Source organism: Heterocephalus glaber, unplaced genomic scaffold, assembly GCF_053883595.1.
Source record: "Heterocephalus glaber isolate CG9 unplaced genomic scaffold, H.glaber_assembly_v1.0 deba00001733, whole genome shotgun sequence".
NCBI classification, from domain to species: domain Eukaryota; kingdom Metazoa; phylum Chordata; class Mammalia; order Rodentia; family Bathyergidae; genus Heterocephalus; species Heterocephalus glaber.
Window position 1 is genome coordinate 20749372 of NW_028258444.1, and position 24771 is coordinate 20774142.

General features: G+C 42.5%; 1 protein-coding gene across 9 annotated transcripts in view; it reads left to right on the forward strand.

Annotated features, from left to right (window-relative positions):
* Positions 1-24771, forward strand: part of Scn8a (sodium voltage-gated channel alpha subunit 8) — a 171261-nt gene that overhangs the window by 141030 nt on the left and 5460 nt on the right. For 6 of the 9 annotated variants that reach the window (XM_087199929.1, XM_087199931.1, XM_087199927.1 and 3 more), the window contains 9 exons: positions 2689-3159; positions 3698-3815; positions 4410-4564; positions 5929-6102; positions 11476-11598; positions 17983-18267; positions 20317-20370; positions 20900-21037; positions 21950-22054. In XM_087199929.1, coding sequence (XP_087056055.1) covers positions 2689-3159; positions 3698-3815; positions 4410-4564; positions 5929-6102; positions 11476-11598; positions 17983-18267; positions 20317-20370; positions 20900-21037; positions 21950-22054 — 1623 coding nt within the window. The remainder of the gene's footprint in view (positions 1-2688; positions 3160-3697; positions 3816-4409; positions 4565-5928; positions 6103-11475; positions 11599-17982; positions 18268-20316; positions 20371-20899; positions 21038-21949; positions 22055-24771) is intronic. The other 3 variants (XM_087199934.1, XM_087199932.1, XM_087199933.1) reach the window with 1 other exon arrangement.

Here is a 24771-nt window from a genome sequence, read left to right on the forward strand (position 1 = left end):
CTGCCTGTAGCATCGCCCGAAGTGTGTTAGCCAAAACTTCCTTCAGACATTGCCAAATGTCCTCTGGGGTGCAAAATTGCCCCCATTGAGAACCATTGATCTAAGTTATTTTGGAGTTGGACTTTATTTGTATAAATGGTGAATCACTTTGTTGCATCACTCTGATCTGTCCACCTGCTGTCCTTTGCCTCTGTGTATAGAAGACTCACCAGCAGAGATTTTAGTATCTTGTTTAATCTGAGGACTAGCAGCAATAAAAGCACCTGGGAATATGTTAGAAATCCAGGATCTTAGGCCCCACCCCCCGAATGACTGTTTCAGAATCTGCATTTTTAACAAAATCCCCAGGCGATTCATCAGCACACTAGTTTGAACAATAACAATCTCATGGATCAGGTCTCTAAGTTCCACTTGCAAGTGTAGAGCAAATGGAACTGAAAGAAAGCAAACTTAGAGGATCCCTTATAAACTCACCCACATTGGTTCATTTCCCTTTGAAGCCCACCAGCAAAGTGTTCCTACTCACAAGCCTTTGAACCAGCTATGACTCTCCTGTTCTTTCATTTGACCTGTAAAATAGCTACCATAATATTTCTTTAATCTCTTCCATTCTTTGTTCTCAACCATCTTCCCCTCCATCCTAATCCCTCTAAGCCTTTTTACTCCTTCAGTGAGTACAAACCTGCTCCTTGGAATATAAATGCGATCAGTAGTTCCAGGCACTGACCCCAGCACCCTTTCTCTCCATTGTCTCAAGGACATTTCTCTCTCTGTGTCTGCCTCCACACACTGGAGCACATGGGACTGAAATCATCTATCTGCCCCCTTCCTAGGTTCCCCTTTGCTCAGTCCTTCTGCCCAGCTATCTCTAGGATCTTGTAATTTTGGGGTCTTTCCTTTTTCTTTTCTCCTGACTCCCAGCAAGTTCCTGGTACCACTCAAATATCACTTTCCTCACACATCATCCCTCATGGCATTTCTGTATATACACCTCTGTTCATAGTATTTCTAAGACCTGCCCCTTTTTTTACAATTCTGTAATCCATCCAGTATTTTTCAAAGTGTGATCTGAAGACCACCTACATCATAATCACCTGAATCTTATTTATTAAAAACAGCCAAGCCCCAGGCCCTACACCAGATCTACTGAGTCAGAATCTCTTCAGGTAGGCCAAGTGATTATATATTTCAATAAGTGTCTATCTCCACCCTACCCCATGGGTTCTTAGACATGTTCAAGTTTGGTATTACTGTAGCCTGATCCAGACATATCACCTCACACTTGCAACAACCATCTAACTTCCACTCGCCTCTGTATGTATCTGAGGAATGACTTTCTCTGTCATCATCTTCGACCAGTTCATTCAAGAAATAATAGTGGAGGGCCAGGGAGGTAGCTCAGTGGTTTCGCCACCTGCTGCGCAAGCGCAAGGACCCGAGTTCGATCCCCGGTACCAAAAAGAAAAAGAAAGAAATAATAGTGGGTCCAATTAAATAAAATTCGGATTCCTCAGCCTTGCTTTCAAACTCCTCTCCAACTGCATTTTGCCAGCCATACTCCTTTTTAATACTTACTATTCTACTCTCCCACTCTGTACTTATTGTGACCTCCACCTAAAATGTATGCCTTAATCTATTATAAAGCAAAGAACAAATATAAATCAGGAAAAGTCTACCTCACCCACCATTCAAAAGTCGGGTTTAATAAAAATTAATCACAGTGCCCAGTGTAGTAAAATAAGAAATTAAAGTTTGTATCTGGCTGCTTAACACATGGCTATGCAATAGAACACAAAGGTCACCATCACTTGCCAAAGTTTTTAATTTTTTTCTTAAGACAGAATCTCTTTGTGTGGCCTCAAACTACTTGGCTCAGTCTTAACTTAGTCTCCTGAGTATCTGGGAGTGAGGGCTCACACCACCATACCGGGCAAAGATACTTCATTTTTATAAATGTTAGGAAAGCAAAGCAAACACCTTCGTGTGTGTGTGTGTGTGTGTGTGTGTGTGTGTGTGTGCACTCTGGGAATCAAATCCAGGGCCTTGTTCTACCACTGAGCTATGTCCTTACCCCCCAAATTTATTCTTACTATAAGATGACATTAAGTACACTTAAGTTCTACATTATTGATTTGTTAAAAGAAAATGTGACTCTAATTTTTTCTAACGTAAGTCCTCCAAAATATCTGTTTATGAATACAGGTATCTGTGTCTTCTTCAACTTTCCCCAGTAATCTATATTGACATTTTTGTTCTTATTTTTAAAGAATTTTATACCAAAATGAATATAGCCTTTGCTCTTTCTGATTTTAAAAGAAGTAATATATTTTAGATTACACGCATACAAATGTAAAACTGTGGAAGAGTCTAGGCAGGACTAGCTTGTATTAAAACAAAAACAAAAAAATTCCTATATGGTGATGTAAATATTCAAAATAATATATGACCCAAACAAAGCACAACAGAACTGGGCCGGGGATTTAGCTCAGTAGTTCCGCCGCCTCCCTTGCAAGTGCAAGCTCCCGAGTTCAATCCCTGGTACCAATAAAAAAACAAAAAACACAACAGAGCTTCTTGATTCTGTTATATAAATTCCATTGGCTTCCAATTTGCAGCCCCTAGTACAGTGGATAACTTTTCCTAATACCATTCTACATTTATTCCTTTTTCCTAATGCTACTGGTGTAGGTGCTGAATCTGTTTCTGGCCTTGCTTCTGAGCTCCTTCAGTGCAGACAACCTGGCAGCCACTGACGATGATGGCGAAATGAACAACCTACAGATCTCAGTCATCCGCATCAAGAAAGGTGTCGCTTGGACCAAACTAAAAGTACATGCCTTTATGCAGGCTCACTTTAAGCAGCATGAGGGGGATGAAGTGAAACCCCTGGATGAGCTGTATGAAAAGAAGGCCAACTGTATCGCCAACCACACTGGTGCAGACATCCATAGGAATGGTGACTTTCAGAAGAATGGCAATGGCACAACCAGTGGCATTGGCAGCAGTGTGGAGAAGTACATCATTGATGAAGACCATATGTCCTTCATCAACAATCCCAACTTGACTGTGCGGGTGCCCATTGCTGTAGGCGAGTCTGATTTTGAGAACCTCAACACAGAAGATGTTAGCAGCGAGTCGGATCCTGAAGGCAGCAAAGATGTAAGGTCCCAGCCTAGAAACCAGCGTTGGTCCTGTGTGAGAGCAAACAGGGCTCTGTCAGCCCTAGGGATCGGTTCAGTTCTGGACTTGGGGGACAGATTCTGTAGTGTCCAGTTTACATAGACAACTACTCCACACCCCAGTGTCATGCTAGGCCTTCCCTTGATGGCCACACTTCCTGAGATGTTCCTGGGTTAGCTCCATCACAAGGAGGATCTGGGTCAGAGATTAAAATAAACTCTTAAGTTCTTCACTGCCATTAATCTGCTTGATTGGTAGTTCTGCCTAGGGCCACATTTGACTTATGGTAGATCACTGTCTTCTCTAACTGGGTTTTGGTGTTTTACCCCATCCTGACAGAAGCTTTGAGTCCCCGCAGTTAGGACTTGCCCATCATGCATTGGATGCTGGTGAGCTGGAAAAGAGTTACAGAGAAGAATCTCAGGTAGTACATCATCCGTAGCAGAGGTAGAGTCATCAGTGTCAAGTGGACATGCTGCTGCAGAGTTGCTTTTTCTCTTTTCCCTTGCATGTCTAGAAATTGGATGACACTAGCTCCTCCGAAGGAAGCACCATTGATATCAAGCCAGAAGTAGAAGAAGTCCCTGTGGAACAGCCCGAGGAGTACTTGGATCCAGATGCCTGCTTCACAGAAGGTGAAGGGCAAGGGCAGGACTGTGCACTGTTCGTGACATATGGTTGTGCCAGGGTGGGGGGCTCCGTGGCAGTCTTCAAGAACTTTGTTCCCCATCCCACCATTTTGAAGGAAGTTTGTGTTGTTTTTCCCTACTCAATGCAAGTTTCTGTTCTCCAATATTTCTTTATCCATCTTCTCTTGACATCAGCCCAAACACTGTCATTAAGAAAGGCTTCTTCTCAGGCTGAGGATGTATCTCAGTGGCAGAGCGCTTGCCTAGCACATGTGAGGCCCCAGGTTAAATCACCAGAACTGCAAAAAAAAGAAAAAAGAAAAGATTTCTTCTTTTTTACCTGTGCCTGGCTCCTTATTACCCTCTTCTTCTCCCCTCTTTATAGGGTATCTTCTCAACTCCAGGTAGGCTTTTTAGTCTTTGGAGCATAGCCTCAGCTTTGCTACTCTCTCTTGTCCTGAGTCAGGAATTGTGATACAGTCACCATCCTCCTGGCCGTGTAGTGGGGCAGCCTTATGCAGCCCCTAGGAAGTGGAAGAAAGGACAGGTCTGAGGTGGGTGAGTTTTCATGGTCTGACCTTTCTCTGCTGCTGGTGCCAGGTTGTGTCCAGCGGTTCAAGTGCTGCCAGGTCAACATTGAAGAAGGGCTGGGCAAGTCTTGGTGGATCCTGCGGAAAACCTGCTTTCTCATCGTAGAGCACAATTGGTTTGAGACCTTCATCATCTTCATGATTCTGCTCAGCAGTGGTGCCCTGGTGAGATCCAGGGGAGAATGTGAGGAGGGGCTGTCTGGGGAAGGGGAAGGGGAAACTAGTGGGAAAAGGCTGGATGAGGCCCCAGCCCAGCATCTCTGAGTGCACGTTGGCTGTGGTCACAAGGATAATGTTCTGTTAAAGTATTTTGGTCTAGTGTTCTGAGTCTTTGGGATCAGAATCCACATTTACCCACATCCTAATCTTCTTTAGACTATAGCATGCTCCCCTTCAAGCCTGAGACACCCTTTTCCTCAGGATGAACACACAAATTGCCTTACATCCTTACCTGGTTCACCACCCTATCCTAAGCAGCTTCCTCAGATGACCTTCTCTCTCACCTGACACCCCACATCTCCCATTTTTTTTACATGTCAGTTGCCCAAGATAGGAAGGTTCTGTTCCTCCACCTACTCCCTTCATGCCCTACTGACATTAGCAAACATTTAGAGTGAGATCTCTGGTGCAGAGGTTATTTATATTCACATTGTCCTTGGTGTTTATCATTCATCAGTGAAGCATACAGAGTGCTGAACACAGTCTCCTCTGCCAGGACCAATTCAGTGTTAGATATCTTTACAATACGAGCAACTCAAGAAGTTTCACTTTCTCCTGAGGTAGGAGAATAAGAGAGGCAGTAATGTATAGTAATGAGGAGCCCAAGGACAAAGAGGACATGAAGAAGATCATGGGGAGTGACAAAAAGGGTTAGTCAGTGATGCATCAGAATTAAAGTGGGAGGCTCAACGGATGGCACAGTGGCCACTGATCTAAGTGATGGGGAGCCAGACTACACTGCCTGTCCTGGAGCTATTTGTTGCATCAGTTGCACTATGCTTCCTGAAGCACTGAATGTACCCAGGGTGATAGATTCCCACATGAAAAGTCCAGAATAGGCAACTCTAAAGACAGGAAGTAGATTAGTGGTTACCTAGGAATAATGGATGAAGAGGCCAGGGGTGATAGCTAAAGGGTGTAGAAGTTCTTTGGGGGATAACAAAAATGTTCGAAAACTGTGATGAGTCCACCAGTCTGAATGTACTAAAAGCTACTGAATTGTACATCTCAATGGCTAGATTTGTCTGGCATGTAAATTGCTCCTCAGGAAAGCTGTTAAAAAATAAAACTCTGGACTGGACCTGAAGTGCAGTGGTAGAAGACTTCCCCTGCATGCAGAAAGCCCTGGGTTCCATCCCCAGCCCTCGGAGGTGCAGGGCAGGGTCAGGGGAGTTACAGCAGAGAAAGGAAGCCAGGGAGCTTATGACAGGCCAGCTGCTTGTGGGAGGAGCAGCCTGCAGTGGCAGTGCATCCTGTGGTGCCTATTTACTTTCCAGCACTATAACAGGCAGCTGCTGCCTCTCTTTCAGGCCTTTGAGGACATCTACATTGAACAGAGGAAGACTATTCGCACTATCCTGGAATACGCTGACAAGGTCTTCACCTACATCTTCATCCTGGAGATGTTGCTCAAGTGGACGGCCTATGGGTTTGTCAAGTTCTTCACCAATGCCTGGTGCTGGCTGGACTTCCTCATCGTGGCTGTACGTGTCCTGCTTTCTGTTGCCCACCACTTCACAGGGGTTCTCCCTCTAGTGGCCTGAGCTGCCTAGGACTAAGTTGTAGTTCCACATGTCAACACAGGGTTGGGTAAAGTCTCTCAGATCTTAATTTTGGGGAGGAGAACTCTGAAGTCCCTCCATACCCCAGGTGCAAACCAACCAAGTCTTTACCCTGGTGGGCTTGGCTTAATTTGGATTCAAAGATTAGGAGTGAGAAGTAGACTTATTGGTCTCAAACCCCCATGTTTTTAGTCTGGGAACTGAAAGGTTCTCCAAAGGAGCAGGAGGAAGGGGTAAAAGGATGAGGTGGGGCTGCTGGGTTGGAGGGTAGTGGAGTCTGTGACTGTCCTGTTCATGGGTACTTCTCCAAGACCTACCTGAGCAGGTCAGTTTACCAGGGTGGGAGTTGGGGTGGGGGAAGGGTTCCCATATTGCCATGTAGGGTTTTCACATTGACATTTCTACAGTGATCACCATGGAAGGAATCCCTTTTTCCTCTAGGTTCCAGGACCTTCGAGGCGTGGTAGCCTTGACCTCCCATGTTCTTTTCAGGTTGGAAGCTGCATTATCTGTTACCATTTCTCACCCTACCAGCACCTACTCCTTGTTGGCTTTACTATGATGCTTATTTTCTTATTTTGTATAATAAAGTTTTCTTCTTCTAGCCAAATCAGCATTTTTAAAAAAGGTACATAGGAATTGGAAGACGGGCCGTGGAGAGTCCCATCCTGCCGGGAGCTAAGAAATGCCGTGAAATTGGATTGATGAGAGAGTGGGTTGGTACAAAGAAGACAGGTTTCATTGGCTAGAAATCTCTGTCTTAGGTATCCGAAGCCTGGCACTCTGCACCAGTAATGATTTCTATTTTATAAATGCGTTCCTTTCTCAACACGTTGTCTGCAACTTCTGTGGTTAGTGATTCCTTCCAAGAGCTATCACTGTGTCCCCATTATTGTCCCCCCCGTTCAAAAAGCCAGCCTTTGAGGGCCGGGGATTTAGCTCAGTGGTTCCAGCGCCTGCCGCACTAGTGCAAGGTCCTGAGTTCAATCCCCAGTACTGAAAAAAAAACAACAAAAAAAGCAGCCTTTTGGGAAGATGTCCATATGAGGTGAGGAGGCCCTTCTGTGAGCCAAATAGGTATGGTCCCAGAGGAAGCAGGCATGAGACACTCACAAGAAAGCTCTCCATTCTCCTTCAGCTACTGTTGATACCCATTTGTGGCAGAAAGGCCTTTTCCTTCCTCAGACAGAAAGCTGCAGCTCAGGCCTAGGCAGGGAATGGAATGAAGCCAAGAGCACTGAAATGAGACTGGGCCTGCTTTCTTTCTAGAGAAAGGGGCAGCGACATAGCTTCCCTTAGCTAGACCTTAGCTGAACTAGCACGCCATTTGCCCTAGGAACGCTGTGATTTGGAACAGTGCTTCCCCACCATGACCTTCTCCTTATCTGTCCCAACCTGAACCACTGTCAGGTTATCAGGTACCTCATATGCCTCTAGTGCCCCAGTCAGCTGTTTAAATGCATAGCAGTCTCTACACATCCCCATTTATTTAGCAAACATTTTTAATACTTATTATGCTAGGTAGAAGGGGGTGAAAAGATAATGACAGGCATATGGCCATTTGACTGCAGTTCATCAATTCCTCTCGCTTTGGGGATTTGTTGGATTATTACATTGCTGTGAGATCTAATGTTGGCTCCACAGAATGCCCCGTACCAGTTTTCAGCAAGAAACATAAACTGAATACCATGCTCTGTAGAATTATCCTAGAGCCCTAAGGAGTCATAGGCAGCCATGGGAAGGATAGCCCCTGGGAAGTGTATACTAGCTCTCAAGGCAACTTTGGCTTGATTCCAGGCATGTGGTTACAGCAGTCTGGAACAGGGCCCTCCTGGGAACCTCTCTTCTATTGACCTCTTATGTATAACAAAACAATTCATTTATTTTTTACTTGTCCAATGTTTATTGAGCACTCACAATATAGAAAGCCTCCATCTAGGTGTGCAGGAAAAACAGAGTAATAGACATGGGTACTTCTGTCTAAGGGCCTGAAAAGATGAGACTCATACACAAAGAACCACATATGAAGCAGAGTGTGCTAGGTGGGGACATCCCAGTCTCTTATAACAGCTCCACAGGTGGCTTCCTTTGAATAGTGAATGAGGAATAAGAGTTGGACTGGCAACTGGACAGCTGGAATTATCCCAGGGTTTTGCTGCCCATTTGGGTAAATCATCTGGTTCCACTGGCATTTTAGAACAACCAGCAGGTATAAAATTTAGGTCCCAATTTTGTACCATCTGAAAGACTCTTCCTCTCATTTCATCCACTGGCAACTTGATGTTGGAATCTGTCATCTCCACGTTTGTTTCCCTAATGGCATTCATTCTTCCTTGTCTCTTAAAGCTGCTGAGAGCACTTTTTTTTAAGTCACGGGGATAATCCAGACAACTTCTAAGGTCAGTTCTCTTTATTAATAAGCCATGGGACATTTTGTTTTGCTCGGGTCTTTGCTTCACTGGAGACTGTGTCCAGTAAAAGAAATTTGTTCTCCAGGAAAATTTCTTCCATGATTTGCAGAGACTAGCTAATGTATCTGTTCCAGGAATGGGGACTTTCAGAGACCACATACCTCATTCTGAACATAAACCACTTAAGAACATTCTCTGTGGAAATGTTTCTTCATTTTGAAAAAGTCACCTGTGTTCATTTTCTTCATCAGCCGCAGATACCCTCCTCAGCTTTCTTTCTTTTTTTTTTTTTTCTTTAGGTTTGATTCCATAAAGTGCATGTATTCTGGTTATGTCCAGTGAAAGCTTAATATGGAGACTCAGAAGTTTATAAGAGAGCCCACAGCTGCTAAACAATAACCCAGATAAGAACTTTTGGTCCTGTCTCAGGAGACTTTGCTCAGTTGATCAGCTGAACACATTATCTCTCAGCAGCATTTAGAGCCAACCTCTAAACTGGCCTCTTTGCCTCCTTCTCCACCCTTCTTCCCGCTGGAGATCTGACTGTGAGCAGATACGTTACCCACCCTGAAGAGCCAGAGACTTCTTGCCTTTTATAGGTCCTGTAGCCACTCAAAGCTGATTTTCCACAATTTTTACCTGGCAGAGTTTCACAGGATAAAGTTAACCCCCAGGGACTTTTGAACCCATGTATTTGGTTACAGTGGGATAACTTACCTTTAGATATACCTGTTTAAGGCCTCACTAAGTATCTGACAATTTTAGCTTATTTAGGCTTAAGAGTTGAGGAACAGTAGACAAATTTTGCTGAGAAGTGTGGATGGAGAGCAAGTGATTGGATGGTACTACTATGATCTAGAGAATGCTTTTGAGTCTTTGTTTCAGGCAGAAATTAACCTTCTCTGGGTAGTAACCAGTTGACTCACACCTGTAATTCCACCACTCTGGGAAACTGCGGCAGGAGGATTGCAAATTCAAGCCCAGCCTTGGCAATTTATCAACTGAGTGAGGCCCTGTCTCAAAATAGAAAATGGATGGGGATGTAGCTCAGTACAAAGACCTTGGGTTCAATTCCCAGTACCTTAAAAAAAAAATGGTAAGGTTCACATCCCATTTCATTTTATTTTAGTCTTTTTTTTTTCAGTATTTGGGATTGAACCCAGAGCCTTTGCACTGAGTTACATCCCCTTGCCCTTTTTATTTTTTACTCTGAGACAAGATCTCATTAAGTTGCCCATCTGGGACTTGAACTTTTCATCCTCCTGCTTCAGTCTCCCTCAGTGCTGGGATTGCAGGCCTGTGCCACTGCACCTGGCTTCACACCCAATTTTAAAATTAAACCCTTAAGCCTACTCATTCCTGACCCTCACTAGATCTTTGACTTTCCTCTTCTATAACCTGTCAGTTCTGCTGCTTAATTACAATAAAAGAAAGTGTGTATGTGTGTGTGTGTGTGTGTGTGTTTGTACACTTGCAGTTCAAAATTACAGAATCAAAGAACCAAAGCCCTAGGATAGAGATAAAAAGCAGCAAATGAAACCAAATTATAGATTGCTTCTTTTTCTAAATTTCCGTAAAATACTATTGCTTAAGCTAGGTAGACCTGCAGCCACCACTTCCCAGTAGAGGGAATTTAAGAGCTGTTGGTAGGACTGTCCTAACTTCTCTCAGAATCTGTGCTGCATTGTAAGACATAGGCTAGTCCAGGAAGCCCTGAACCGAAACATTCTAGGACTGGATCAGCTAAAAGATGTATTCATATCTGGTGCTGCCTGAAGAGCTCTGTGTCTCCCCAGGATCAGTCCTAGGCAGCCCTAGATGTGGCTGGTTTTCACTGTTAACAGTTATCATGGTAACTGCTCTGAGATATCTGGTAGAGCAAGGTAAGTTTGCCCCTGTAAGAGTAGGAAAGCTTTTGACCTGAGTTTAGACCTAGAGACCTACAGACTTCTCAGAAATTATAACGATAGCTGGGGATTTAGCTCAGTGGTTCTCCCACCTGCTCCGCAAGTGCAAGGACCCAAGTTCAATCCCCAGTACCAAAAAAAAAAAGAAATTATAAGGAAAAGTATGGATTCAGTGATCAAGATCTAGCCCAGATCTCCTGGCCATGAAGGGGCCATGGTTATGCTTATAAGATGAAAAGATTATTATAGTTAAAAGTGAGAGATACCTAAGTGGTTACTCATGGGACCAAAATTTTGTCAAGGAATTTCCTTATTTGATTCTTTGCTTCTTGAGAACTATAAAAAGTCACTTGTGGTATTTATTGAATGTTTCCTTTGTTGATGTTGTGACTCAAATTCTCAAACAATGGTTTCTTGTCAACCAGGAATAAGAGAGCTTGTCCCTGTTGGAAACGCCATGGTGAATGAGCTGAGGAGGGGGCAGCTTGTATGGAGTGTGTATTTATCTGTATTCTTTTCCATAGGTACCATTAAATTTGTCTGGCTTAATTTAATGGGAACTTCTGGGACCTGCAGAGACTGTAAAGGGCGAGGGTAAGGTTCTTGTCATCTCCTCAGGCTCCTCTCCTTCCAATGGAACTTCCTCATTCCTCCCTCTCCCTTCAGCCTCTGCCCTTTCCAACTTGTGCATTTGTCTTACTGCCTCCTCTCGATTTTCTCTTCCCTTTGTGTTTTTTCTTGTGCCTCTCTCAACCACCTTTCCTTTCAGGTCGTTTGAGTCAAGTTGAAGTAGGCAGCTGGTGTTACCCACTTCCTCAACCTGGGGGCGGGGGGGGACCCAATATGTGTAATCAGTGCTAGGGGCTTTTATTCTAACACTCTGGAACCTCTGTTTTGTTTTTTTTTGGTTTTTTTTTTTGTTCTTGTTGTTTTGTTTCCTTTTTTTTTTTTTTTTCCTCTCTTCTGTTTCTGTGTAGGTCTCTTTAGTCAGCCTTATAGCTAATGCCCTGGGCTACTCGGAACTAGGTGCCATAAAGTCCCTTAGGACCCTAAGAGCTTTGAGACCCTTAAGAGCCTTATCACGATTTGAAGGGATGAGGGTAAGATACTAAGAGCAGCTGATCCTTCTGCATGCCAATGGAAACTGTTTAAGCATGCTAGAACTGATCACATGGTGGAAAGATCATTCAAACACGAATTCTGTGATGCAGCTGCCTATTTGATCCTCCACTTTCTCCCTTGCACCTGCCCCGTGCGCAGGGGAGTTCCATTAAGCTGCCTCATCACATTAATATTGGCCCCACGCCCAACAACATGCCATCGCAGAACATGTTAACATTGGCTATTCTCATTTGGCCTGGCTTACCTGTAGCACTTGGGGCGGCTTTCTGGGCTGTTGATTTAATAGGGAGAATCACCAGGTGCAAAGAAGGGGAATTACAACCCTAGACCCACTGAAAAGCATAGGCTGCAGGCAGGGAGAGTGTCGTGTAGAAGCATCAGCCAGCTGGGGACTGTGACCTGGGAGTCACTGAGAAAGCAGTGGAGAAGGGGCTTGAAGACAAGGTGGCAGGCCTGGAATTGGGGATGGAGCCGAATTGGGATGGCCCTGGGAGAAGAAATGCTTTTCTTTCTATTCTGATTCCTCTTATTGCACCTTGTTGTTCTCAGCCCAGTCCCATAAGGACTGGCAGCCTCTGTCTGATAGCAAAGCTTACCTCCTCGCCCCCACCCCTCTGCCCATGCTATACGGTCCCCTATCCTCACACTGTCAAAACAACACCAGGAACAATGCCAGATGACTATCAGCTAGTTTTGAAATTTCTCGAGGCTTCTTATTCCTGCTTTGGTGATGTTCCACCCAAATCCAAACAATGCAAGGGGCTGTCAACCTGCCAACTTAGAAATAAGGCCCTTTCTTTTGGCGCCTTTTTTCTTGTTCCTTTTGGTTTTAATGATTGTGCGTATGTGCACACGTGTGCACATACGCACATGGAAAAGTTGATCTAAAATCAAGTGGACAGCTGGTTTTGGTGTTGATAGTTGTCCTGTGGTAATCAGAGAGGTCTGATATACTTAACGAGACCAAGAAAGCTCATTTCAATTGAGATGTTGAATACATGCAGGAGAGCAAACCAGAGGATATGTTTTCAAATGTGCAAATAGCAGCATATAGGAATAAAACGAAAACATTGCAATAGTACTCACAAAGCATGACTGATTGGAGAAACCAGATACCAGGACAGTGCTGCTCCATTCATTCCTCATCTGTGATCCCTGGCTGCTACTCCACAAAGGCACTCACAGTTGTATAGGAGGATGAAAATTTCACTGGGACTTGGGGATTTTATTATTTTAGTTTATTCAGATAAATGCTTTTTGCAATAAACTCATGTTTCTTCTGTAGCACAGTCACAGTTTGGTTTACTAAATGTGAGCTTTCTGTAGCCCTCCCAAAACCATCTGCAGGAAGGGCAGTTATAAAACAGCACAAATTTATTTTAGCTAAAGAAAGAACTGGGGCTCTAAGTCTTTCTCCCACAGGTAAGAATGGTTTCAGAACGTATCCAATAAAGTTATTGCCACAGTCAGGCTAAAGTTAGAGAAAGAGTATACCGCACAGGACTCAGTGGTTTAGATAGCATGGTGTGGCTGAATATAGAGTTAAAATGGTCATATCTACTGCCACACCACATTTTTGTGGGATAAATTTTTTAATCATAGTGGTTTTGTTATAGAGCTGATAATTCATTTTGATGACTGAAAAACTGAGGACAGCATGCAACTAAAAAAGTTTCACGAGGACAATACTTGTAATGCATCCCTGCAATCCCTCACATCCCCTAACGATAGTCCTGGTTCTCCTGAACAGAAATTGATCATATCTGAAGAAAGCATCCCCCTCACATCCCCCCACAAAATGCCCAGCTGACACTTGTTATTAACCTCCTTCAGTTGCTCTGCTGTCACCTCTGCCCTTGTGGCAGAAGTAGTCCTCAGGGACCAGCTGAGGACAGTTTGCTCATGTGGAATTTACATGAGTAATGTGAATGCAGGAGCCCTTTCAGTAATCCCACCTTTTCCTTTTACAGTGGACCCTTGACTTAACAAACTCAATTTGTTCAAGAGAGCTGGTTGTAACTCAAGTTGGTCAATTCAAGGCCCAGGCTTTTACACAGCCTTCCAAGTCTCTCTCCTGTATACAGGCAGATCTCAGTGTCCTTAGACATTGGTCCAGGATTTCTCAAATAACCCCCTACAGGAAAGGATGTTGTAATGTTCCTTCCAGAACTCCTTAAGGGTTAAATCTGTATCTGAGACCATCAGGAAGCACAAGGGCCAGCATTTGGGTTGTAACTCAAGACTTTGGTTGTAAGTTAAAACAAATTCTATATATAACCCAAGTTGTTCATACGTCAGGCAGGTCATAACTTGAGGGTCCACTGTAGCTCCTGTTTTTTCCTGCTTCCCTGAATTTGTTTCCATTTCATGAAAGAAATTTTACCATCAACTCTCAAATAGTTTAGAAGCACAGAGGTCTAGAATAGGAAATCAGAACAGTAGAAAGTTTTGTTTGGAAAGCATCTGCCACAAGCTTTTTTCAGTTAAGATAATATGGGCAGGGGCCAGGGATTTAGCTCAGTGGTTCCGCCGCTTGCCTCGCAAGAGCAAGGTCCTGAGTTCGATCCCTGTACCCCCCCCCAAAAAAGATAACACGAGCAGGAACAAGTTTAAGCCCAAAGCTGCAATTTAAAACAGTAATGTTCATGGGCTGGGGATTTAGCTTAGTGGTTCTGCTTCCTGCTCCACAAGCATAAGGACCCGAGTTCGATTCCTGGTACCAAAAATAATAATAACAAAAATAAATAAAACAGTAACGTTCAGCAAGGGAAGCTTTGGTGTAATGGAGGTGCCACTCTGTTCACTGGACACCAGTTAGCCAGCAGTACTGACGGTAGCTGGTGAGAAGGCTCAGGGATTCATTCCTGCCCTGCAGTTTCCCAACCTTGCCATGGAAATCATTGCAAGAAGAGATTGAATTTGGCTAAGTTTCCCAGTAATAAACAGAATTAAGTACATATGTTTTATTTAAATGTTACCTTTCTGTGGGCACATGTGTTTTTCATTCTTTAGTTTCAATTATTCTGTATGCCAGCATTTGTGAGATTATCATCCAGAACATTTCAAATAAGAAAGCCTCATGAACTGAACACCATCCATTCAGATGGGCTCAACTGTCACTGTGCTGCTCCAATTATAGACACAGACCTCTTGAGAGGGAGCATCTGCCCCCAGCCTGTCCTGGGATATTCACTTAATTCTCTTCTCTCCTTCCTCAAACCAAAGACCAGAATATTGAAACACTCCTGCTATTGGCAAAGGAATATTTAACGTAGTTCTTTGCTTTTCTCTCCTTCATAGTAATCCTTAAAGATTTTCCTGTGCTATTAAATTTTTTAGGATATATAATAGTAATGCTGTGAAACATGCATGCATTTTTGTTGTCAGTATATAGTTGTCCATTAAAGCCATGTTCCCTCTGCCAGATATTATATTATATTATATTATATTATATTGATAGATTTTATAATATTTAATGGGCAGCAATAATATCTAGGCAAAGAAAAGAGTAAAATGCTAGAAGAATCAGTTTCCATTGGAAATTTCTCATCAGTCGGGATTTGTATCAATTATTAAATATAAATTTCCACTGAAAAGTAACTTTATAGAATTCTAGAACCTAACTTTGACTATTCCTATACTATGTCTGGTTTTTAGCAGTGATACATTTCATCATGATTAGACTGTAACTAGAGAGCAGTGGAGCCCAAAAGAGGGGATCCCATTTACTGAGCAACTGTCAGTAGAAGCTTGAATTATCATTTATAATGTATCTTTAGTGTGAGTTCAGAATAAGAACTGGCTTCTTGCTCTGTGGAAACTGGTTTCTTGCTCGCTGAAAGTAACAGCACAATGATAATTCTGTTTAGACCACTGTTAAACAATTTTTATTTTAACATGTGGTAGCTTATCAGCTGATGTTCACAATAAGGAGTTATTTGTAATGTTTACCAACTCTGTTCACTTAGTTCATGAGGCGAAGAAGTTTTTTGGTTGTAATTGGTAAATGAAAGTACATTTGCATCTTACAAATACTTTGCATTCTATTAAGATTTTTGTCATAATCAGAAATAAGACTCAATAGATTCTTTTGTTTATTGAGTCCTTTGATCAGATCTATGAATATAGAAATTCAAAGACATCACATAGATGATTTTTCCATGCTATAAATATCCATATTTAACTTTTAACACATAGACACCATGTAGGATGGGGTAGCCTGGGTTCAAGTAGAAGTTTAAGATTATTTTTTTTTATAGTGATAAGGGTTCCTGGAGGTGGTAGATTCTGGATTGAGATAAAAACCAGCATTTTTAGGTTTCCTCATTTTGGGGCCTACTTCCCTACTTCACATTGGTAATAGTGCAACAGAAGGTCATGAACTCATTTAAGCTCTGCTGCAAAATGCTGTCACATAGACTTGAGCCTTTAAATCTTCACATAACCTCGCATTGTTTAAAAAATGGTTGTGCCATTTGTGGTCCATCCTCCTTTTGCCTGTTCTTTTGCACATTTCATTGCTTTTTGGTGCTCCCACCAAAGGGTGAACAGCTGTAGAATGAAGAGATAAAATTCAAATCTGATTACTTGACCAATTTGATAACATAAATACATATAAATGAATTGCATTCTCCAAAACAACATTGAAGATTTTCAAAATTTCAGATAGAGTTCCAAATTTCAGATATTGCTCAGAATGATAAACATTTTTTACTAATGACAAAGCTATCAAATCTAGAAGAGATTTCTTGGTCTAAGAATTAAGAAATAACTGCCTCTCAATCTCAAGGAATTCATATATGAGTTGAAGAAACAAGAAAACAAGTATTTTAATCTAAAAGAGAGTGACTCCCTAGCAAAATGTTGTTGCCTTTTTTGTACAGGACAAAACAGGCATCTCAGACACATGTTCTGATGAGTAACAATGCAGTTTAAGGCAAAACTAAAGATAAGGAAAACCTAAACCCTGTAGAGCTCAAGAGAGACCCCAGAGCTGCCCCCTGGCCTCCCTTGTACAGCATGAACTTCCCACCTTTTCCATGCTGTGCTGGGTGGCAGCTACTTGTGACTTATGTGCACTGAAAAACCAATACAGGGGCATAGTATTAATATTTGTTACCTTTTCCAGCAAAACATCAGGAGACATCAGACTTCATTTATATCCAGTGTCATTATTTTCACTCCATTAATCCACCTCAGATTCTAGAAAGTGGAAGAAATAATCTTCCCACATTAAATTAGTGAAACTTTTCTGAGCTTTATCAGCCCCACTTAAGACAACAGTAAGAATTAGGGAAGAGATGAACCCAGTCTTGTGTTCTGTCCCGCCACTTGAAAACTGACCTTTGGAAACACTTGAACACCTCTAGTGAAAACTGCTACAACAGTGGAGGTGTTGTGAAGCCACTCTTACTTCGAGTGTGAAGCAAAACCCAAGTTAAAAACAACCTAAAATCTTCAATTCCTATGGGCTTTTTCCTTTGCTTTTTTTTAAAAAAAAAATTCCTGAGCTTACTGTAATCAGTGATTTTTAACAACATGCCAGTTGTTGAGTTTCAAGAGCAATGATCTAATCCAAAACTCTTAAAAAAGAAAAAAGAAAAACCTTATCATTTTGATTTCTGATACGTTGTGAAGAATGGAATCAAGCCCTGGACTGAGCAGAGACATCAGCATTAGCCAAGCAGGGGTGACTTAGATTTAGAAACCTACAAAGTCAAAAGAAAAGGCTAAAGAATGAACTAGTGAAAAGCACGTATGTTCAGATTTCATTATATGCTGTTTGGTAGAGGGAATATAGCTTTTTTTTCTTGAGCCTGCAAAATATGCATGCTCAGCTATTGCCTGAAATAAGATAACTGGCCTTGCATAGTCATAAAAGAGACATTATGTACCATTGAGTGGTTCACTGCTTACCCAAAGGGCGGTTCTGAGTGATTTGGAACAATCCTGTCTTGTTTTTCAGAGGGGGAATGTCTATTGAAAGGTGACTAGTGAGCTTGCAATTTCTCAGATTTTCTCATGGGGGCATATTTTATGCATTGAAGAGGAGGGAGACTGGACTAAGAAATCATTTTTTCACCCAGGTTGGTGCCTAGAAGATATGATCAGGGTCAACTTGTGCAGGGAAGTTTTTATTAGTTTAAATAAAGATATAATTTTTTAAATTTCCCAAAAATATAGTTCATAGATTAGAAATTTGGGGTCCTACTTACGGATCTGTCCAGTCACTCTAATTCCCAAGAGAGCATAATGTTTCCCTAACAGAACAAGCTACACAAAAGTCATTCCCCTCCTGGAAAGCAGAAGAATGTGCTTCTCCCACTTCCTTCCAACATTCAGCTTCCCCCCTTCCAATGCAGGTGGTGGTGAATGCCTTGGTGGGTGCCATCCCCTCCATCATGAATGTGCTGCTGGTGTGTCTCATCTTCTGGCTGATTTTCAGCATCATGGGTGTTAACCTGTTTGCCGGAAAGTACCACTTCTGCTTTAATGAGACTTCTGAAATCCGATTCGAAATTGAACATGTTAACAATAAAACTGAGTGTGAAAAGCTGATGGAGGGGAACAACACAGAGATCAGATGGAAGAACGTGAAGATCAACTTCGACAACGTTGGGGCAGGGTATCTGGCCCTTCTTCAAGTAGTAAGTATTGTTATTTTTTTAGTCCTGGAAATTCATGTAGCAGAAAACCTCATTTGGTTCCTTTTCAGTTCTGCTTCTGGAATCAGGATTACCCTATATCGGACCATGAGAACAATGTTATTTCCCAGACCAGTTTCAGGGAAACATACCCTCCTACAAGATCTCATTCAAAGGGAATCTCTCTTTGTGTTCAGAAGCAAAGTTCTGCTCAGCAATAAATAAAGATTGCAGAAGCATAATATAGTAGTAGAGAGATCACCTTCTCTTCCTTGGTTGGAATGTGTGCTTAAAGAAAAGGAAAAATCAAAAGAGTAGGATAAACCCATGTAGTAGCAACAGTAAAGTAGAGGATATGGTCGTAGGACTGGGGATGTCGCTCAGTGGTAGAACACATGCGTGAGGCCCGAGGTCCCATCACAAGCACTGCAGAGAAAAAAGTGAAGTATGGCAGAATCCTGATGCTGCTAATCCTATCAGCTCAACCCCAGATAAAAGTCTCAAATTAATGTGTCACAGTAAGGAAGGATGTATTTTGATTACTGGATGTGGATAAGTCTCTTGCCTAATTTTATTCCATTATGCCTCATTTTCTCTTCCTCTCTCACCAGTTTTTTTGGAATGCTTGACAAGAAAGTTGATGCAATGAAAGCTTATCTAGGCTTTAGAATCAGACAGATGTAGACTTGAGCCACACTGTGATATTAATTGTATATATAACTTGGAACAAATTATTCAACTTCTCTCTCTTGTTTCTTCATGCATTCGATATATTAGATATAGATCATAGTGCTCTGCATAGTTTTTAAGAGAATTCATGGTTTTGTTTTTTGGGTTTTGGGGTGTTTTTTGTTTTGGTGATGCTGGGGATTGAATCCAGGACCTTCTCATCCTCAGTTCTTTTTTATATATTTTGAGGCAGGAGCTCACTAAACTTCCCAGGCTGGGTTTGAACTTCTGATCCACCTACCTTAGCTTCCCAGAAGGTGGGGTTACAGGCATGGGCCACTGGGCCTGTAATTCTTGATTTTTTTTTTTTTAATTCTTACAATCACACATAGCATGTAGCAGTGCTTAATTAATAGTAATTGCTATTATGTGCAGTATTTTCATTACTGTTACCACCACTCCCACATCATTCAGTTATTGGGAGTATTAAATGCAATACTGCAGATGAACCTCTCAACCAACCTAACACATAGTAAGCACTCACTGTTAGATAGTAATAGAAGGCACAGTGAATGGAATGAGCTGTATTTTATCCCATCCAAAGTTCCTTTGCATTTCTATCCCAGTTCATTAAATTGGACCCACAAATTAAATCTGAACTGGAGCAGCTCCAGAAAGCAAACACACGTCAACCAGCCAGTGAGATATTGTGTTCGGAGTCCCTGCCATATGAGAGGCACCATGCAGTAGGACCATCAGATGAAAGCTTAGAATCTGTTGAGCAAATAAAACATGGAGGATATTAAATTGTTTACTTGTATTTGTTTGTATTTACTTGTATTTGTTTCTAAAAACAGGCTAGAGTAGTCTGAAGGAAAATTAGAAAAGGACCTTCAAGGATGAAGCCAGTATTGCCACTACCATAAGGATACATGGGTATATACTAATAGGGATTAATTTCTGACCTGATTGTTTTTTAATGTGTGAATTTTTCAGACTCCTGCTGCTTATTTAAATACCTTTTTTGAAAACAATTCCCCAGTGGAGAAACAAGTTCTAAGCACCGGCAGCAGATTCCCACCACTCACTCATAAACAGGCCTTGGCCCTAGCTTCAGGCAGCCTTCTCAAGCTCATTTTAAGACCTTGTATGAAAGCATTGATGCAATTTCCATCATCAACATGTGACTTTGCCAAAATTTGATGTTACCCAAAGCCCTCTGCAACCTGTATTGATAAAAGGAAACCCTCTGTCCATGGGAGCCTAGGTGCAAACTCCCTGTCCAGTGTTTTCTCTGAACCTAAGCCTGGCCTTTGGGACCCCTGCCTAGACTCTCACACCCTCCCTAATAGGCACAGTCTAATGAGTGACTCTGTTTGCCAGGCAACCTTCAAAGGCTGGATGGACATCATGTATGCAGCCGTAGATTCCCGAAAGGTAAGCACATGATGGTGAAACACAACACTCCCAAAGGTTAGAAGGCAGGCAGCATGGTAGTCCATCAAAATGAGAAAGGGAGGGGGGATAGAGGAATTGAAATTTCTGTTTAGAACATTAATTGCTTGCTTTATTGATTATAGGTCATTTTCCTCCTCTCAGTAAGCCTCCCCCTTTTACACTCCCTCCGGATGATTAGACAGTTGGCTTTTACTTGGCCCCAGTGGAGCTGTCAACTCTTTAGTCCTACTGTGAAACAAAAGTGTAGCTTTCAGCAACACTCCTGCCCTCCCCCTTGCCTTTCCATCTCCCCTCCCCTTGCATCTTCCCCACCAAAGTCACAGCAGTGCTGGTGCCCTCTCAGGGCTGGAGCTGCCAGTACAGAGGAGGCGGCAAGCAGAGAGAATCAAGGGCTCCCCTACCACAGCTTGTCCTGCAGTCAGGTGGCTTTCGGCTTTGGTGTGTTGGAGTAACCTACCCAGTCCCCAGGTTAGGTCCTAACTTATCCTTTTATCTTGTCCTTTGACAGCCTGATGAGCAGCCTAAGTATGAGGACAACATCTACATGTATATCTACTTTGTCATCTTCATCATCTTCGGCTCCTTCTTCACCCTGAACCTCTTCATTGGTGTCATCATTGATAACTTCAATCAACAAAAGAAAAAGATAAGTCTCCTCCCCTCCTTGCTAGTGCCCAGAGTTCAACCCAGATAAGGGGCACTCTGTCTCTTTTTTAGAAAGAAAATGCCCTCTTTCTTTCCCTAAAATCCAAATTTTCCCCTTACTGTGCCATGGCCCCACTGTAAATAGTCCCAACCAACTGTGTGCAGGGCTGGATTCCGCAGTGTGTGGTTTACCACAGTTGCTAGTAATGTGTTATTTTTGAGGCCTCGCACTGGCTTGGGTCTCCCACCAGAGGAGCAAGCAGGGGCCGCGAGCACTTCTGGAACAGAAGTAGAATGGAAAGTAGCAGGTGTATAGCTGTAGCAAGACGCAGAAATTGCCCAGATTTGTAATCCTGATCCCTGGGTACCTCTAGAAAATGGGGGTTTGAGAGGCTAGCCCTGGAAAGTCCACTTTCTTTCTTGTCCCAGATGGTCCACAGGTTTTCTAAAGCAAATCCAAAAGATGACTCTTGTCATCTCACTTTGTAAGTCAAGAAACTCTCCACATTGCCTTCTTGCACCAAATTTTCCAAATTTGAATATCATCTAAAAATAAATAGGCCATTAACCAAGACTTGAAAACCTTTTTATCTTAACATGTTTTTTCTCGGATTTTATCAGAAAATCAGACCCAAAAAATGACGGTGAGACTGTCAAATGTGACTGCCAAGTCCTTGCTCTCAAGCCTAGCTTCTCTGAGACAAACCTCAGAAATCCTGAGCTGAAAACAAAGGCAGCTATCTCTTTGAATTCGATTATCTCAGATCTACCTCACTTAAGAGAGCTGTCAGCTAAAATGGGAAGAAAAGAGATAAGTCTCCCTCCATTCTCAGTGGTGATCTTGAACCATAGGTCTACAGCCTTAACATGGGAGAGCCACTTGTAATGGCTGTTCCCTTCTTCCTTCCTTTACTTTGGAGGTCAGGACATCTTCATGACTGAGGAACAGAAGAAGTACTACAATGCCATGAAAAAGCTGGGCTCAAAGAAACCACAGAAACCGATTCCCCGTCCTTTGGTGAGTACTTTGTACAGGTTAAAAGCACACTGAGAAGCCACTTAGAAAAAGACTGGCAGGGTTACCTGAAAGGAAATAGGTAAGCGCCCACTGGTCCTCTCCTTGCTACCCCATCTGAAAGACCTGAGTGGCAGCAGAACAGAAATGAAGGATGGCTTGGCTTTTACAGTCATACATGACCTCTCCTTTGTGGGAAGCAGCCAAGAATCATCATGTTCACCGCATTAGCCCTGGCCCAGGTAGAAAGAGGTTATAAGAGACAACCAAAAATGAACAAAGGAAAGTGAACAGGCACTGATCCCTTTCCTGCCAGTTCAAGGTAAGATTTGGTCATTACTTTCTCAGCTTCTGTCCACAACAAGTACGGCTTTACAGGATGTGACTGGAACAGTGCTAGAGCAGTGCTTCTGGCTGGGAGAGCAGAAGAGGGTGAAAGCGGGAAAGTCTGCTGCTCTGATCTCCTCTCTGTAACTGAGCCTTTCACACACTAGATTTGGGGCTGAAATTCTGTCATTATCTCATTTCAGAGGAGCAATCTCAAAAGTTCTTCTGTAACTTAAAGTAATTTTTAAAAACAAAAACAGCACCCTTAAAATCAAAGCTTACCTGGTGATCTAGTTTGTGGAAGTAAAAGTAAAACTTCTTTATTGAAGCCAGAGTTGGCATCCCAGAGTGTTTTCCCTACATGCCCCACGTCTGTTCCTGCTGAGGAGAAAGAACCCCTGGGCTTTTGCAGAGCAGTTTGAAAACCGCAAAGTCAAAGCAGTCCTGAAAATAAGCACCAGCTCAAGTGCCTAAGTACTTAAAAAAAAAAAAAAAAATCAGGGAAATCTTAACAAAGAGAATTGTTGTTATATTTCCATGATGTTAAGATTTCCCAGCTGGATGTGGTGGCACACATCTGTAATCCTAGTACTTTGCAGGCTGAGGCAGGATTGCTGTGAGTTCAAGGCCAGCCTGGGATACATAGTAAAATCCTGTCTCAAAAAACAGAGAGAGAGAGATACTTTCCACTTTGTGGTAGAAATGAACCAAAAAAACAGAAAAGAATTAATGTTTCTACAGTTCTGTTCATTCCTTTGCATTTGAAAATTCTTCCATATTAAAATACAAAAACTTGGGGAAATGAGAGGGGCAGGGGAAAGGAATAAATATGAGAAAAGGAAAAACAAACGAAGGGTAATTAGGGAGGGGTGGAGGGGTTGAAGGGAGGGCAGGGGGATAGGGAAAAAAATGAGAGCCAAGATACATCCTGTAAAGGTCCAAGTTCCCAATGACGAGTGTCATCATATGGTATACCTAAAATGTACCAGTAAACTTCATGAATAAAAATAAATAAGTGAATAAATAAATAAATAAATACTGGGGCTGGGAATGTAGGTCAGCGGCACAGTACCTGCCTGGCAAGCGTGAGGCCCTGAGTCCAATTCCCGGTACCCAAAAAAATAATAAAAAATAAAAATAAAAACTTTATGTGGTAGAAAAATAACAAAGACTAATTAACATTCATTCAGCATATACTGATAGATCTCCCTTTATGTACTCCCTGTAGGTATTCAACATAAAGTGATAAAGTTTAGACACTAATATCCTAGGGCTTACAATATAGTGGGGAGGGGAGATAGGTAATAAGTAAGCAAACAGCTACAATAACATGGAAAATCATGGGGAAAAGTAACTGGGGCAAGGACCATGACAGAGAAAAAGGGAGAGTTATAGGAGTAGATCTGCTTCAAAGTGATTATCAGAAAAAGCCTCATCAAGGAGGGTCTCCTGAAGTGAATGAAAAGGCATCAGAGAGCCAGGGAAAGAGATTCCTGGAAAAGCAACCAAGATCCTAGAAGCAGGAAAGTTAGTCTCACCTTGAAGCAAGGAGCAAGAGGAGAGGCCGGCAATGAACAGAATCTGACTGTGAAGGCATCTCTCAGCCAGGGTAACAATAGGGATTTCGTTGCAAGCCCAGGGAAAAGCTGTTGAAAGGTTTTAAGTGGGAGAATGATGTGTGCCATTTATATCTAAATAATCACATGTGACTGTTTGGAAACTACACTAGAGAGGAAGCAGGGAGAACAGAAGACTTAGAGAAATCCAGGTGAATGGGGAGAGTGACTTAGAGTATTAGACCATTCAAAGTGGAGTGAAGCCCTTAAATTCAAGTAATATTCTTGGAGGAAGGTCAACAACAGGACCTTCAGGAGGGGGATGAGGGAGATGAAAGAGACGGACTCTCAGATTTCTGGCTTGAGAGAGTTAATGAATAATTGAGAGGAGCTGAACAAGCTGGGTGAGGGGCAGAGGGAAAGATTTGGCTCTACCTTAGACCTTATGAGTCATTAAGGAGCGATGTTGAATGAGAAGCATAAGTGTGTAGATGCCAGGTAAGCAGTAGGGATGGGTGAGCTCTCCTAGTGTGCTAGCATCAAGAAAGAGATTAAAGAGAGTTGGCTAGCTGGGCTGGGGATTTTGCTCAGTGGTTCCGCCGCCTGCCTCACAAGCACAAGGTCCTGAGTTCAATCCCCGGTACCGAGAAAGAGAGAGTTGGCTAGCAGATGAGACTAAGAATGGGCACCCAGAGAAGTCAGAAGACCTCCAGAAATGTGCGACATTAAAGACTCCAGAGAAGAGCTGCTCATGGTGAGACAGTCCTGCTGGAGCAGGAGAGAGTTGCCCTCATTACAGAGAAAGAGAAGAGCGCTTCTCTAAAAACGGTGGCAGCA